The 12,607-nt window shown below is 37.0% G+C and overlaps 1 protein-coding gene across 1 annotated transcript; it reads right to left on the minus strand.

Moving 5' to 3' along the window:
• Positions 1-5,504: 5,504 nt before the first annotated feature.
• LOC111470341 (patatin-like protein 2) lies at positions 5,505-8,454 on the minus strand. The gene is made up of 6 exons (XM_023115893.1): positions 8,307-8,454; positions 7,417-7,598; positions 7,150-7,336; positions 6,914-7,075; positions 6,186-6,494; positions 5,505-5,788 (listed from the first exon to the last, which is right to left on the minus strand). Exons 1-6 carry the CDS (start codon positions 8,418-8,420, stop codon positions 5,741-5,743), a joined length of 1,002 nt encoding a protein of 333 aa, XP_022971661.1. The 5' UTR covers positions 8,421-8,454; the 3' UTR covers positions 5,505-5,740.
• Between the last annotated feature and the right edge of the window lie 4,153 nt (positions 8,455-12,607).

The raw sequence follows: 12,607 nt of genomic DNA on the forward strand, positions 1-12,607 counted from the left end.
CAAGACACCTTAGAACCTTAATGTAACAAATATAAAATAAATAAAAAAAACCCAGTCACCAAAAAAAAATCACGAGAATTTTGGCGAGACGCCGGAATTCTCATTCCAGCCTCCCCACCTCACTCTCTCGACTCTTACGACACACCAAACGACCCTCCCACTTCAGCCATACTCCCAACAAACACCTACAATAGAGTGCGTAGAGAGAAAACAAGAGAGAGAGAGAGAGAGCGTGTAAGCTCCTCCGGCGAGACCAAACTGACAAACATGATGCCTAAAACAACCAACCCAAGCCATGAAAGAAATATCGGACCAATACACGTATGTTCCACGCGTTAACTATTGGGAATAAACTTAAATGAGAGAAAAATTAATTTTGGGTTTTAAAATTTAGTCAAAAGCGAACAATCATTTTAGGAAAGCATGGTTTATGGGTGAGAAAACTTAGATAGTTATGGTCAATTTTAGCCATACGAAAATTTATAAAGAGGCTTTACTTCTCATTGGAATAGCAGAGCAAAAAGAGAAAAAGAGCAAAAGGCTTTTGAGAATTCTTTGTCTTCTTGTCTCTCCCCTCTCGACACCTCTTTCACAGCCTCGTGAGAGTTATCTAAATTAGTTGGTTTCAGAGTGAGCGTCTATTTTCTACAAGTTGGTATCGGAGCGTATTCTAATTTCAACAAATTAATATCATAGCGAATTTTATTTCAACAAAATGGTATCAGAGCCGATGGCGAACATGATGAGACAAATGCCACTACCACGATTGACGAAGATGAACTATGAGAATTGGAGCATTCAAATGAAAGCTCTTCTTGGTTCGCAAGACGAATGGGAGGTGGTCGAAGAAGGTTTCGATGAACCGAAGAATACCATGGGTTATACGGCAGCACAAAACAAGGCCCTAAAGGAATTATGATCAAATGATAAGGCAGCATTATACATGTTGTTTCGAGTTGTTGACGAGGCGGGCTTTGAGAAGATAGCAAGGACAACTACTTCAAAAGAAGCCTGAGACACTCTAGAAAAGGTGTTCAAAGGAACCGATCAAGTCAAGCAGGTGCATCTCCAGACTCTGCATGGCGAGTTGGAGAGCATGAAGATGGAGTCAGAAAATGTATCTGACTATATTACACGTGTACAGACCATGGCGAATCAACTAAATCAAAATGAAGAAATGCTACCTGAGATGCGGGTTGTGAAGAAAATCTTGAGGTCGTTAACAGAAAACTTCGAGAATGTCGTATGTGTCATAGAAGAGTCGAAGGACCTAGCGAAGTTCACAGTCGATGAGCTTGCCGGTTCTCTCGAGGCGCACGAGCAACGTAAGAAAAAGAAGGAGAAGTCGATCAAATGCTCCAAACGAAGGCATCAATAAAGGATGAAAAAGTACTCTACACTCAAAATGTTCAAGGTAAAGGTCGTGGAAACCGCGGGAATGGTCGAGGTGGTCAAGGCAACAGTTACGAATAAATCTATAATGAGAAATGACTATCGAGCCAAGCAAATTGGCGTGGAAGAAGACGCAGTCGAGGAGAGGCGGCCGATCAAACATTCAGTGCTACAAATGTGAGAAAATATGGCCACTATACAAATAATTGTAACTCCGACAGATGTTACAACTGTGGCAGAATGGGTCATTATGCAAGAGATTGTTGAGTCGAGGAAAAGGTGGAAGAAACCATCAACCTAACCGTGGATGACGCAACAAATGAAGACATTCTCTTGATGGCCCAAAATGAAGAGTCGAACACAAAAGAAGACGGCAACACGAAAGACGATGGCGATAGTCGTGAGGTAGTGGAAACTGTTAGAAATGAGGTGATGCACAGTGAATGTGGCGAAATCCTGATAGCGGAGACGAGAAAATCGAATAAAGATGAACAACTGAATAACAGAGAGCCCGAGCTCGAAGAGAGAGAGCTCTACTAGCTGGAAAAGCAATTTGAGGAAGAAAGAAGAAAGAGGATGAGAATGGAAGAGAGAATGGAAGAAGAAAAGATGGAATGGAGAGAAAGGATGGCAAAAATGCAGATTGAACATGAGAAACAAATGATTCAAATGCAACCTGCAATCCCTTCAAAATCCCTTGAAAATACCAAAACAATGATGAAGAAGAAGCCCATGCGATCGAGCTAATGAAACTTCCAGATCATGAGGAGGAGAACAGAGATTTAGAGCAACAACTCAAAACTGCCGTGGACAAATCTGTGGAAAAGTCTCAGTTGCAGACGTTGAAATCCTTTAATGAAGCCATGATGTCTGAGTCAAGCGCGACTGAGAATAGGAAAAATGAAGAGTTGGTGTCTTAGATAGGCCGTTCTCGAGAAGATCCAAATGAAGTCTAATCAGAGAAGGACAACCTTATTTTGCCGCTCGAGGAAAATGAGAGAAAATTGAAGAAACCACGACTGAGCTCGAGAAAACAAAAATGGCGCACGTGGAATCATTGAATAAAACATTTAAGTATATGGGGGAGTTTTGGGAATAAACTTAAATGTGAGAGAAAAAAAGAAAAAGTCGTTATTAATTTTGGGTTTTAAAATTCAGTCAAAAGCCAATAAGCATTTTAGCAAAAGAGTGGTTGATGAGAGAGAAAACTTGTGATAGTTATGGCCAATTTTAGCCTCACGAAAACTTATAAATATAGGAAGGAGCAAAAAGAGAAAAAGAGCCAGATATACAGCCTGATAAAATAGGCTTTTGAGAATTCTTTGTCTCCTTGTCTCTCCCAGACACCTCTTTCACATCCTCGTGAGAGTTATCTAAACAAGTTGGTTTTAGAGCGAGCGTCTATTTTCTACAAGTTGGTATCGAAGCGTATTCTAATTTCAACCATTAGTATGATAGCGAATTTTATTTCAGCATTAACAACTTCATGCTTCCAACTTTTTTAGAACCTCACGGATCTACCATTGTAGACGTCAAGGTGTTGCAAAAGCTTCGTGGAAGTGAAGAAGAGAGACTGACAGAGAGGTAGATGAGGAAAAGAGACGAGAAACACTGTTGGAGATGACGTACGGAGGAGAGAGAAAAAGGACGGAAAATTACGCCGAAATTGGGTGAAGAAGATGACTCCATCGAATCCAAATCCGGGTCAAACTCACCTACACCAAACCGTCCGTAAATCCAACAACCTGCAGCAACTTGGCCCAATTTAACCCCGCCAGCCCTGATCCAACCAACAAGTGAGGCCAAACAAGTAAATGACTTTACTATAGGATAGACTAGACACTTGTTTGATGTATGACGACACGTGCCTAGTGACAATGACACGTGTCATTTATGTTTTATGCTTATGATGCCTTGATCATGAATTATGTTGTATGACGTATGATGTATGATGACGTGTATGAGCTATAGGATGACGTTTGATGATGTTTTACGATGATTATGTTGTGTTTATGATGACATTACATGATGATGATGCATGTTAATATGACGATGTAAGATGATGTTATTTCCTTAATACGACGTATGTTCCATATTAAGATGAAAAACATGTTATGAATGACATATTGCATTATGAGGATGGTTTTCATAGGATACAACCCTATTTAATATTAATGATGATGAAAGAAAGAAACTAATGCATGTATATTACTGACCGTAATAAAAGGATGAAATAAGGGTTGTGTCATAAAGATGTTTTTAAAGACGAGAAGCCATAGGGACCTCATGCATTTATGTGAGTACATATATATCGGGATACTTCCCCTTTTATGATCATCATCATGTCGCGCATGACACTCAGGGGTCTATTAACTTCCAAACGTTGCTACAGACAGCTAGCTCAACTATGATGGGTCCAAAGGAGGTGCGAACCGCCTGGGGATTCACACTTACACGTGTGAATCGTGTATAGGAAAGTACCACACATTCAATTTAGTCTGGACTGAAGACCACCCCTAGGATGTTTTAATGATAGGTCCCTAGAGCATGACTTGCATGTGTTTGCATTTCTACAGTCTTATAGTACGGTCATTTACTGAGTATTATTCGAAATATGCAAGTCGTGTGCTACATCATTTTCAGGTAAAACTAAGGCGCCCCTGTACAGCTGACAATAACATTGCAATCAAAGACCATAACACGTGTATAGGCTAGTAACACATTTAAATTCCTAGACTTAGGTTAGATCAAGTTGTCATGCATTTCATATTTTGAATTATTTATTGTTATCGTTTTTAATTTTGTTTCCGGATTATGTTTTCGAACACGTAAGATATGTTTTAAGAGAAATTTTACATAATAGTTTAGGTTAAAATGACAGTAGCTAGTTTAGGTAGCAGAAATCTAGGTTCGATTTATCAGTGGACAATTTTTAGTCGAGTCAACTCTACCAACTCAGAAATAGGGTTACAATCCAACTCAACCCAACTCAATCTTACCCTATTTTTTAAAAGATTATGAATATTTAATGTTACAGTCCAGGCTCACTGCTAGCAGATATATTATCGTGTTTGTGCTTTTCTTGAGCTTTTCCTTTTGGGCTTCCCCTCAACGTTTTTAAAATTCATCGGTTAGGGAGAGGTTTCCACACCCTTACAAATGGTGTTTTGTTCTCCTCCCCAACCGATATGAGATCTCACAATCCACCCCCTTTAGGGCCCAACATCCTGTTCTCCTCCCCAACCGATATGGGATCTCACAATCCACCCCCTTTAGGGCCCAGCATCCTCGTTGGCACTCGTCCCTTTCTCTGATCAATGTGAGACCTCCACCAAATCCACCCCCTTCGGGGCCAAACATTCTTATTGGCACACCGTCTCGGTTTACCCCCCTTCGGAAAACAGCCTCCTCACTGGTATATCCCCAGTGTCTTGACTTTGATACCATTTGTAATGGCCTGGGCCCTCCGCTAGCAAATATTGTCCTCTTTGGGCTTTCTCTCTCGAGTTTCTTCTCAAGGTTTTTAAAATAGGTATGCTAGAGAGAGGTTTCCACACCCTTACAAATGGTGTTTCGTTCTCATTCCCAATGGATGTGGGATCTCACATTTAACGTTTGTAACCAATTTTTGATATTTGAACTTTATGAGATTTTAGTTATTAACGTAACATATATTTTATGTAAGTATATTTTTTTTAAATAATTATATATATTGAAAAACAACCCAACAACCCGACCTGACCCAACTCGAGAATAGAGGGTTAAGTTGGGTTGGGTTGTGTTCTGAACTCTATTTAGGTTGATCGAGTCACCAACCTGACCAATTCAAAATTTCTGATTGCTTCAAAAGAATTTTTCAACCTAGCCGGCTCGAATTTTTTTTGTTGGTTCAAAAGATTTTTCCAATTCATCTCAACCCAACCCGTGTAATCTCATTTCACCTCGACCACATATATCTCTACTTCCTACGTCATCAATCTCTCTCTTATTATCATTCTTTATAATAAAAAAAAAAGAAAGAAATTAAAATTAAAATAGTACGAAAATGAAATAATAATTCAACAATAAAATCTCTTTTCATTTTAATAATATTACAAATTAGAGATATCTGGATGAACTTGGATACCCTTACAATTTATTGTGGAACGATGAACAAGAAGAATCTTGGAACTCAAGGGCTCAATCGTAATTTTCTCTCTTCCGACAGCATCTTAGCAAATTCAGCGAGGGCTTCTTCATTGGTACCTTCCCCATCAAGAGGCTCAAACTTTCCAGATTCCAAATTTACCCTCGACAATGGCTTTTTCAGCAACCTCTCTCCCACCTCCATCAGCTTCAGTAAATTCTCTCAGGTTGCAATATCCACCGACGATACATCGCCGGTCAGCGTGTCGTTCTGTTCACAATTTTAATTCATTTGCCAAAACTTATAGATTTATAAGTAAAGAATTATGCACAAAATGGATAATATTATACTATTGTGGAGCATAGTATAAGAGTCATGCCCTTCACTTAACTATGTCAATAGAAATCTTAAATATCGAACACAGAAATTGTGAGCCTCGAAGGTGTAGTCAAAAGTGACTCAAGTGTCGAACAAATAGTGTACTTTGTTCAAGGGCTCCAGAAAAAATAGTCGAGTAAGGGAAGACTATTCAAGGGCTACATAGTACTGGGAGGGAGTCTCACCTTTGCTAATTAAGGAATTGGGGATAGATTTTTAAGTCAAAATGCATATCATTGCGGTGGTTCGTGATTCCTCATATTTAATAATGCTATCAAATTCGGTATACCTGAATACGAAGGTAATTCCTATGATGTTTCTCGCACTGGAAGATGCTGGAAATATGATAGTCCACCATATCAGAGCTTGCATCACTAAAGATGTCGATTATGGGAGTTGATCCGCCGTTGTAGATCCAACCAAGCATACCCCATTTGGAAGATACGGCGGCACTGTACTTCTCGTCGTTTTTAGGAACGCCAGTACCCAATGAAAGAATCAGCATCCTTTTTGCTTCCATCGGTTTTATCTTCATAAGTTCACTTCTTCGTCTCAACATGCTCATCTCTTTTGTCACATGAGTCATCGCAGCTAACGTCTGAAAATCAATTCAAACCTCCATTAATTTGAAAAACTCAATCAACCCAACTTTGAGTTGATTTATGAACTTATTTGAGTCATCTGGGTTCAAATAAATGAAAAATTTTATGAATTTGGTTGATTTATAGGTTAAACTCGATCCACCCAACTATTTGTGTTGGTTTTTACACAATGGTATGATATTGTCCACTTTGAGCATAAGCTATTATGGTTTTGTTTTGGACTTCCCCAAACAACCTCATATCAATGGAGATGATATTCCTTACTTATAAATTCATTATCTTCCACTAAATCAGTTAATGTGGGACTCCCTCCCAGCAATCCTCATCGGAGTTAGTATTTAGGTTTGAAAAAAATTTAGAACCGAACCATCTAAGCCTAAAAAAATGTCTAATTCGATCCGAACGGAAAACTTACTGGATTATTGGCTGCGACGCCCCCGTCAACCATATCAAATTTACGAACATTTCCGTTGGAATCCATAGTTTCAAATTCATGCCCTGGTAGGAAAGTAGGAGCAGCAGAGGTACTGATACAAACATCTGCCAGTTTGGGATTCTTCAGCTCATCCCATTTAGCCTGAAAATCCCAATTTCATCACTTCATCTTAAAAAACATGAACAAATATCATCATATCAAACAAAATTCCATACATCAATGGTAGTGAAAATCACAGGCTGAAGAAGCTTAATATCGAAGGCAGGAATAATGATTTGTGTCAATGTTTGCTTAAGCCTTATATCTCCAAGCAAATCCTTTATCAACTCTCTCAAGTACTTCCCGTCGTACTTTGGGCCCATCACTTTCCCAAACAAATTCACCGCTGAGCTCAAGAAATGGCTGCGTTCATTACAAAACCACTGAATTTAGTGAAGAAAAAGCTTTGAAATTGACCAAATTACAAGAGAAAAGAACCCAACTTTCTCTGGGGGAAGATTTTTGGTGCATGCTCTGTGTAGAAGCTGGTAAGATCTTTGGCTGCATACAATGGACGATTGTTCTTGTCGGGAGCCGTAAGCATCGAGGTAACTAAGCCACCGGTGCTCGTACCCGCAATTACGTCGAAGTAATCTGCAATTCTCGCATCTGGGCCATCCAATTCCTAACAAAAGAATTAATTTTTACACCTAGACGGTGGTGAAAATTCTCTATATGTAATCGTTTGCCGAATCAAATAGATTAGAAATGAAATGGAAAGAGCAAAAAATGGATACACGAGGTTAACCTAGTCAAATATGATACATATGGTAAATCGTAATTTGCAAGTCACTGATGCTCGTACCAACAATTAGGTCGAATTAATCTGCAATTTTGGCATCGGGGTCATCCAATTTTTAACAAAAGAACCAATTTTTCTTTATATTTTCACTCTTTTTGGCTAAGTTATGAAATGATGGTATCGTTTGAGAGTATTTGCTAAAACTACCACACTTAAATGGTGGTGAAAGTTCTCTATGTTTGTAATACTGAATCAAATAAATTACAAATAAAATGAAAAATGTAACGACTCTAAATTTTCTACCATTTAAACTTTCATAAAACATAACTTTCATCTTAAAATATAGTCACGAGCTTATGTGTTTGAAAACATTTTTAAAACGACACAACAAAAGACGATATTACAAAAAGAGCAACAAATGGATACACGATATTAACCTATAATCATGGGTCAAATATGATACATATGCACACCGTCATGGAAGACTAATTATCCTTCGTAATACAAGATATTAGTCTATAATCAAGTGTCAAATATGATGCATATGGTAAACCGTAATAAAAGACTAAATATCCTCAACATCGTCGTTACCTGAAGCTTAGACTCGAGAAAAGCTAGAATGGTTCCGGGAATGATGCCTCGAATGCCACCTCCGTCGATACTCAAAATGGTTATTTTCTTCCCCTTCCGAAAATCAGCGCCCATGGTGTATGAAGGGAGAGAGAAAGATGATATCGTTGGGATTATGGCTAGATATCTATCTCCACATGGGTCTTTATAAGAACAAGAAATGGAGGCTAATAATTTTAGTACTTTTCAACCCTTCGTTTATTTAATGTTTCACGTGATCATAATCCTTCCCATTTAAATAACTATTGATTTTTTCGAAGAAAAATAATGATAAAAAACAAATAACAGCGAATAATATTTTATTTCTCAAATAATATATAGTTGAGATAAACGTTAATGACTCAAATCATTATCACCCCAAGAGACATCCTTTCCTTATTCGTTGAGTCGGTTCAGACATGCGTAAACAAACATTAGCTGCAATAGCAAAATTCTAATTGGTTTCTCAACTATGCTTGGCTCGGGTTGACTCCATTGATTCATTTTTCCCATTTTAAAGAAGCAATTTACACATTTTTTATTGAATCCGATCCAATCTAACTCAGAAGTACATGTAATACGTGAGATTTGAAAATTGAGGACGGTGATATATATATATATATATATATATTTAAACGTGTGGTAAATATGTTGAGAGAGATGAAATAATTTTAATAAGTGCACGGAAAATTAAATGACAATGACCCACAAACAACGTAAACAAATGGAAAATGATAATACATAAAATTATTGGTAAGGTGGGGCCGTCCATTTTTGTCAGTCCAGAAAATTTCCCACGTTTGTTTTTTTCTTCATTTAAATAAACACGTGTACAACACGTAAGGTTTTGCTGGTTTTGTTATATTTTATTCCTTGAAAATTGAGTTTCATAGCAATAATAACTAAATAAATAAATAAATAATAAAATTATAGCTAGATATATTCCTGTTAAGGATATTTAGTAATAAATTATAGTTTATCATATATATTATATTTGATATTTTATTATAAGACAAATATTAGATATTTGCCTTATTATCATAGGTATCTTTCCATTTATTGTTATTTCCATTTATTACTATTTTCATATCCTTCTAATTCATTTGATTATAAATACGATAACTTTCACACCATTTAGGTGTGGTGGATTAATCAAACATTCACATGGTATCAGAGCCCTTTCGGTTTAACAACTTGATCCTTTCTTTTCAATGGCTTTTGAATCCTCTAATCTTCTTCTCCACCACCCCTGCTGGTTTTGACGCCGCAGGGGCAGTCTTCATGGCTGTCGTAGTCGGAGCCGATTGATTACTCTTCGTTTCCACCCTATTGACCTCCAAATCACCTTTCGTCATACTCTGTACATACAACCTCACCTTTTCCAACCAATCGATTTTCCCCTTGGCTAATATAGTTTCTCTCATTTTCTTCCCAATCAACCTTCATCTTTCACATAAACCCTAACCTAAACCTATCAACCTTTTGTAGAGATTTACCTTCGGAATCTGGGTGCCGCACTGGCCTATTCGTCAACCAAGTTGCCGCCGCCCTTCCTGCCAAAATTGGCTTCTTCGCCCGACGAGGCGACTCTTCCGACTGCCCTTCTCGCCAAAATTGGCTCCTTCGCCCAATGTGGCGACTCTTCCGGCTTCAACATTTCCGACTGCCCTTCTCGCCAAAATTGGCTCCTTCGCCCAATGTGGCGACTCTTCCGGCTTCAACATTGTCTTTGTCCCTTCTCGCCAAAATTGGCTCCTTCGCCCAATGTGGCGACTCTTCCGGCTTCAACATTGTCTTTGTCACTTGCTCTAGGTTTCTCCTTCTACTTCTTGGGGTTAGAAATATTCTCACCAGAGCCAAGGCAGCATCGTCGCTAAGCGACAATCCCTCTTCATGGGTTAGACATATTCTCGCCAAAGCCAAGGCACCATCGCCGCTGAGCGGCGATCCCTCTGCAAATTTTTGATGGCCAAGAACCGGGTTGTTAGCATCTTCATGAAAAGTGTTTCTCAACCTCTTTGAATTTTTCAGATTCAAGTTTCACGTTCGTTTAAATCCGACGCTTAGCTTGCAGTGGGGTGTTAAGGATATTTAGTAATAAATTATAGTTTACCATATATATTATATTTGATATTTTATTATAAGGCAAATATTAGATATTTGCCTTATTATCATAGGTATCTTTCCATTTATTGTTATTTCCANGATTAATCCACCACTTAGGGGTGAAAGTTATCTTATTTATAATCAAATAAATTACAAGGATATGGAAATAGTAATAAATAGAAATAACAATAAATGGAAAGATACCTATGATAATAAGACAAATATTAGATATTTGCCTATAATAAAATATCAAATATAATATATATGGTAAACTATAATTTATTACTAAATATCCTTAACAATTCTCATCTTATTATTTAATTTTTTTAAATCTTCTATGAAATAAGGTACATTTAACCAACAATTCTACCATCCGGACCAACCCAACTCGAACAATCAGTTCGGTTTCGAGTTCATGAGCAAAATCTTTAGGTTGATTCGAGCTAAAAAAAATATATAAAATATATTAAACTTTTTTAATGAATTGATGGGTTTGCTAGTGGTATTGAGGAAAATTTAAAAGCATTCACGCCCGAGTTCTATGATAGGCAAATACGTATTTCTTTTAATTATTTACTTTATTATTTTATTTCTTTTTAATTTTATTATTTTTTTATAATCTTTTTTTTTATTTCAATTTTATTATTTTGTTTCTTTTTTTAATTTCTTTTATATTATTTTGTTATTTTATTATTTTTAATTTGTTTAGTTTATTTCAATTAAAATATATTAGTTTTATGACAATGTTGCAATTTTTTTTATTGAATTTATTTATTTATTTATAATAATTTTTATTATTAATTTTTTTTCTCAATAATTATAAATTGATTTGAGTTTGTTTGCGAATTTTTAATATATTTTATTTAAGATTGTATCCGAATAATTATAAACCGTAGATAAATAAAAAAAATTAAAAAAATTTGACAACCCAACCCGGACCACAAGTAGGGTTGTGAAAAGTTTCGGGTTGGGTCAAAAAAATCTCCTAACCCGACCGAACTCGGACCATGTACACCCTTACTATATATGATTACGTGATGATGTTAGATGTTGATATTGTTGGGTTTTATGTCCTAAAACTCATAGTTTGTAAACAAAATCATATTCTATTTTCAATAAAGTTATTATTGTTGTTTATTCAGTAAAAATTGTTATTGAATAAAGTGAACTTTACAATCATTAATCTAAATCCAATAAACTAAGAACACTCTGGCTATAGTATGATTCCTTGAACTATATGTAGAGACATAAGAGTTGATCAAGTTCAAGTATATAGTCAAAATGATCTATAGTATAAGGCTGAGTACCTTATTCTGTGACACTATGGATGCGGCCTACTTTTGTATATGATATAAACAATGTGATTACTAAATTGTACATGTGGAGACATGTGAGTGGGGGCGTCCTATGCAATGAGTATTGTATAAGATCGAACCTTGAAGAAAATCACTCTCACTTTATAATGTCGTTTACTGTTGAGAATGATTTTCTTTTCATTTGATGACCTAGGTAACTCGATCTTAATCCTAAGCTAACCGTGAACTCCCGTTTATTTGGAATTATCCTTAGATTTGCATGGGTGAGAGTGGCTCAAGTTTGCCTGACTCATTAGGTCTCCCATTTCAGGGGTAAGACTGGGTAAATGGCTGGGGATATGGGGTGTAAGATGGAATTCACTCCTACCCACTTTTAGGGATAAAAGAGAGGTAGTTCCCTTAAGTTCTGACTCCAAGTCTTGAACAAGGGGCCCCACCCTCTCATTGGCCTGAAAGGGATTTGGTTTACTGGTTGGACCGCAAACCAATTGTTCATTAGAGGATCAGTGAGACAAGGAACAAGAAGTAACTTCAGGGGTAAAACGGTAAATTGACCCAGCTCTCGTTACGAACAACCTGTGAAGGATCGACTTACTAATCATGGTTATATCAAATGGACAGAAATATATCTATAGTGAGGGGAGTGCAACTACTAGGCTATAGTGGAATGTTCTAATAGTTAACGAATGTTGGTTAACAAGGTTAATGAGTTTAATCGGTTAATCTTGGATCATTGGAGCGCATGATCTATAGGTCCATTAGGTCCCTCTGCTAGCTCATAACGAACTAAACCATAGAATAGTGTGACGAGTGAGTTCGAAGTGTTTGAATTCAAATTAGGGAGAATGCGCTACATATAGA

Source organism: Cucurbita maxima, unplaced genomic scaffold (assembly GCF_002738345.1).
Source record: "Cucurbita maxima cultivar Rimu unplaced genomic scaffold, Cmax_1.0 Cma_Scf00044, whole genome shotgun sequence".
NCBI classification, from domain to species: Eukaryota; Viridiplantae; Streptophyta; class Magnoliopsida; order Cucurbitales; family Cucurbitaceae; genus Cucurbita; species Cucurbita maxima.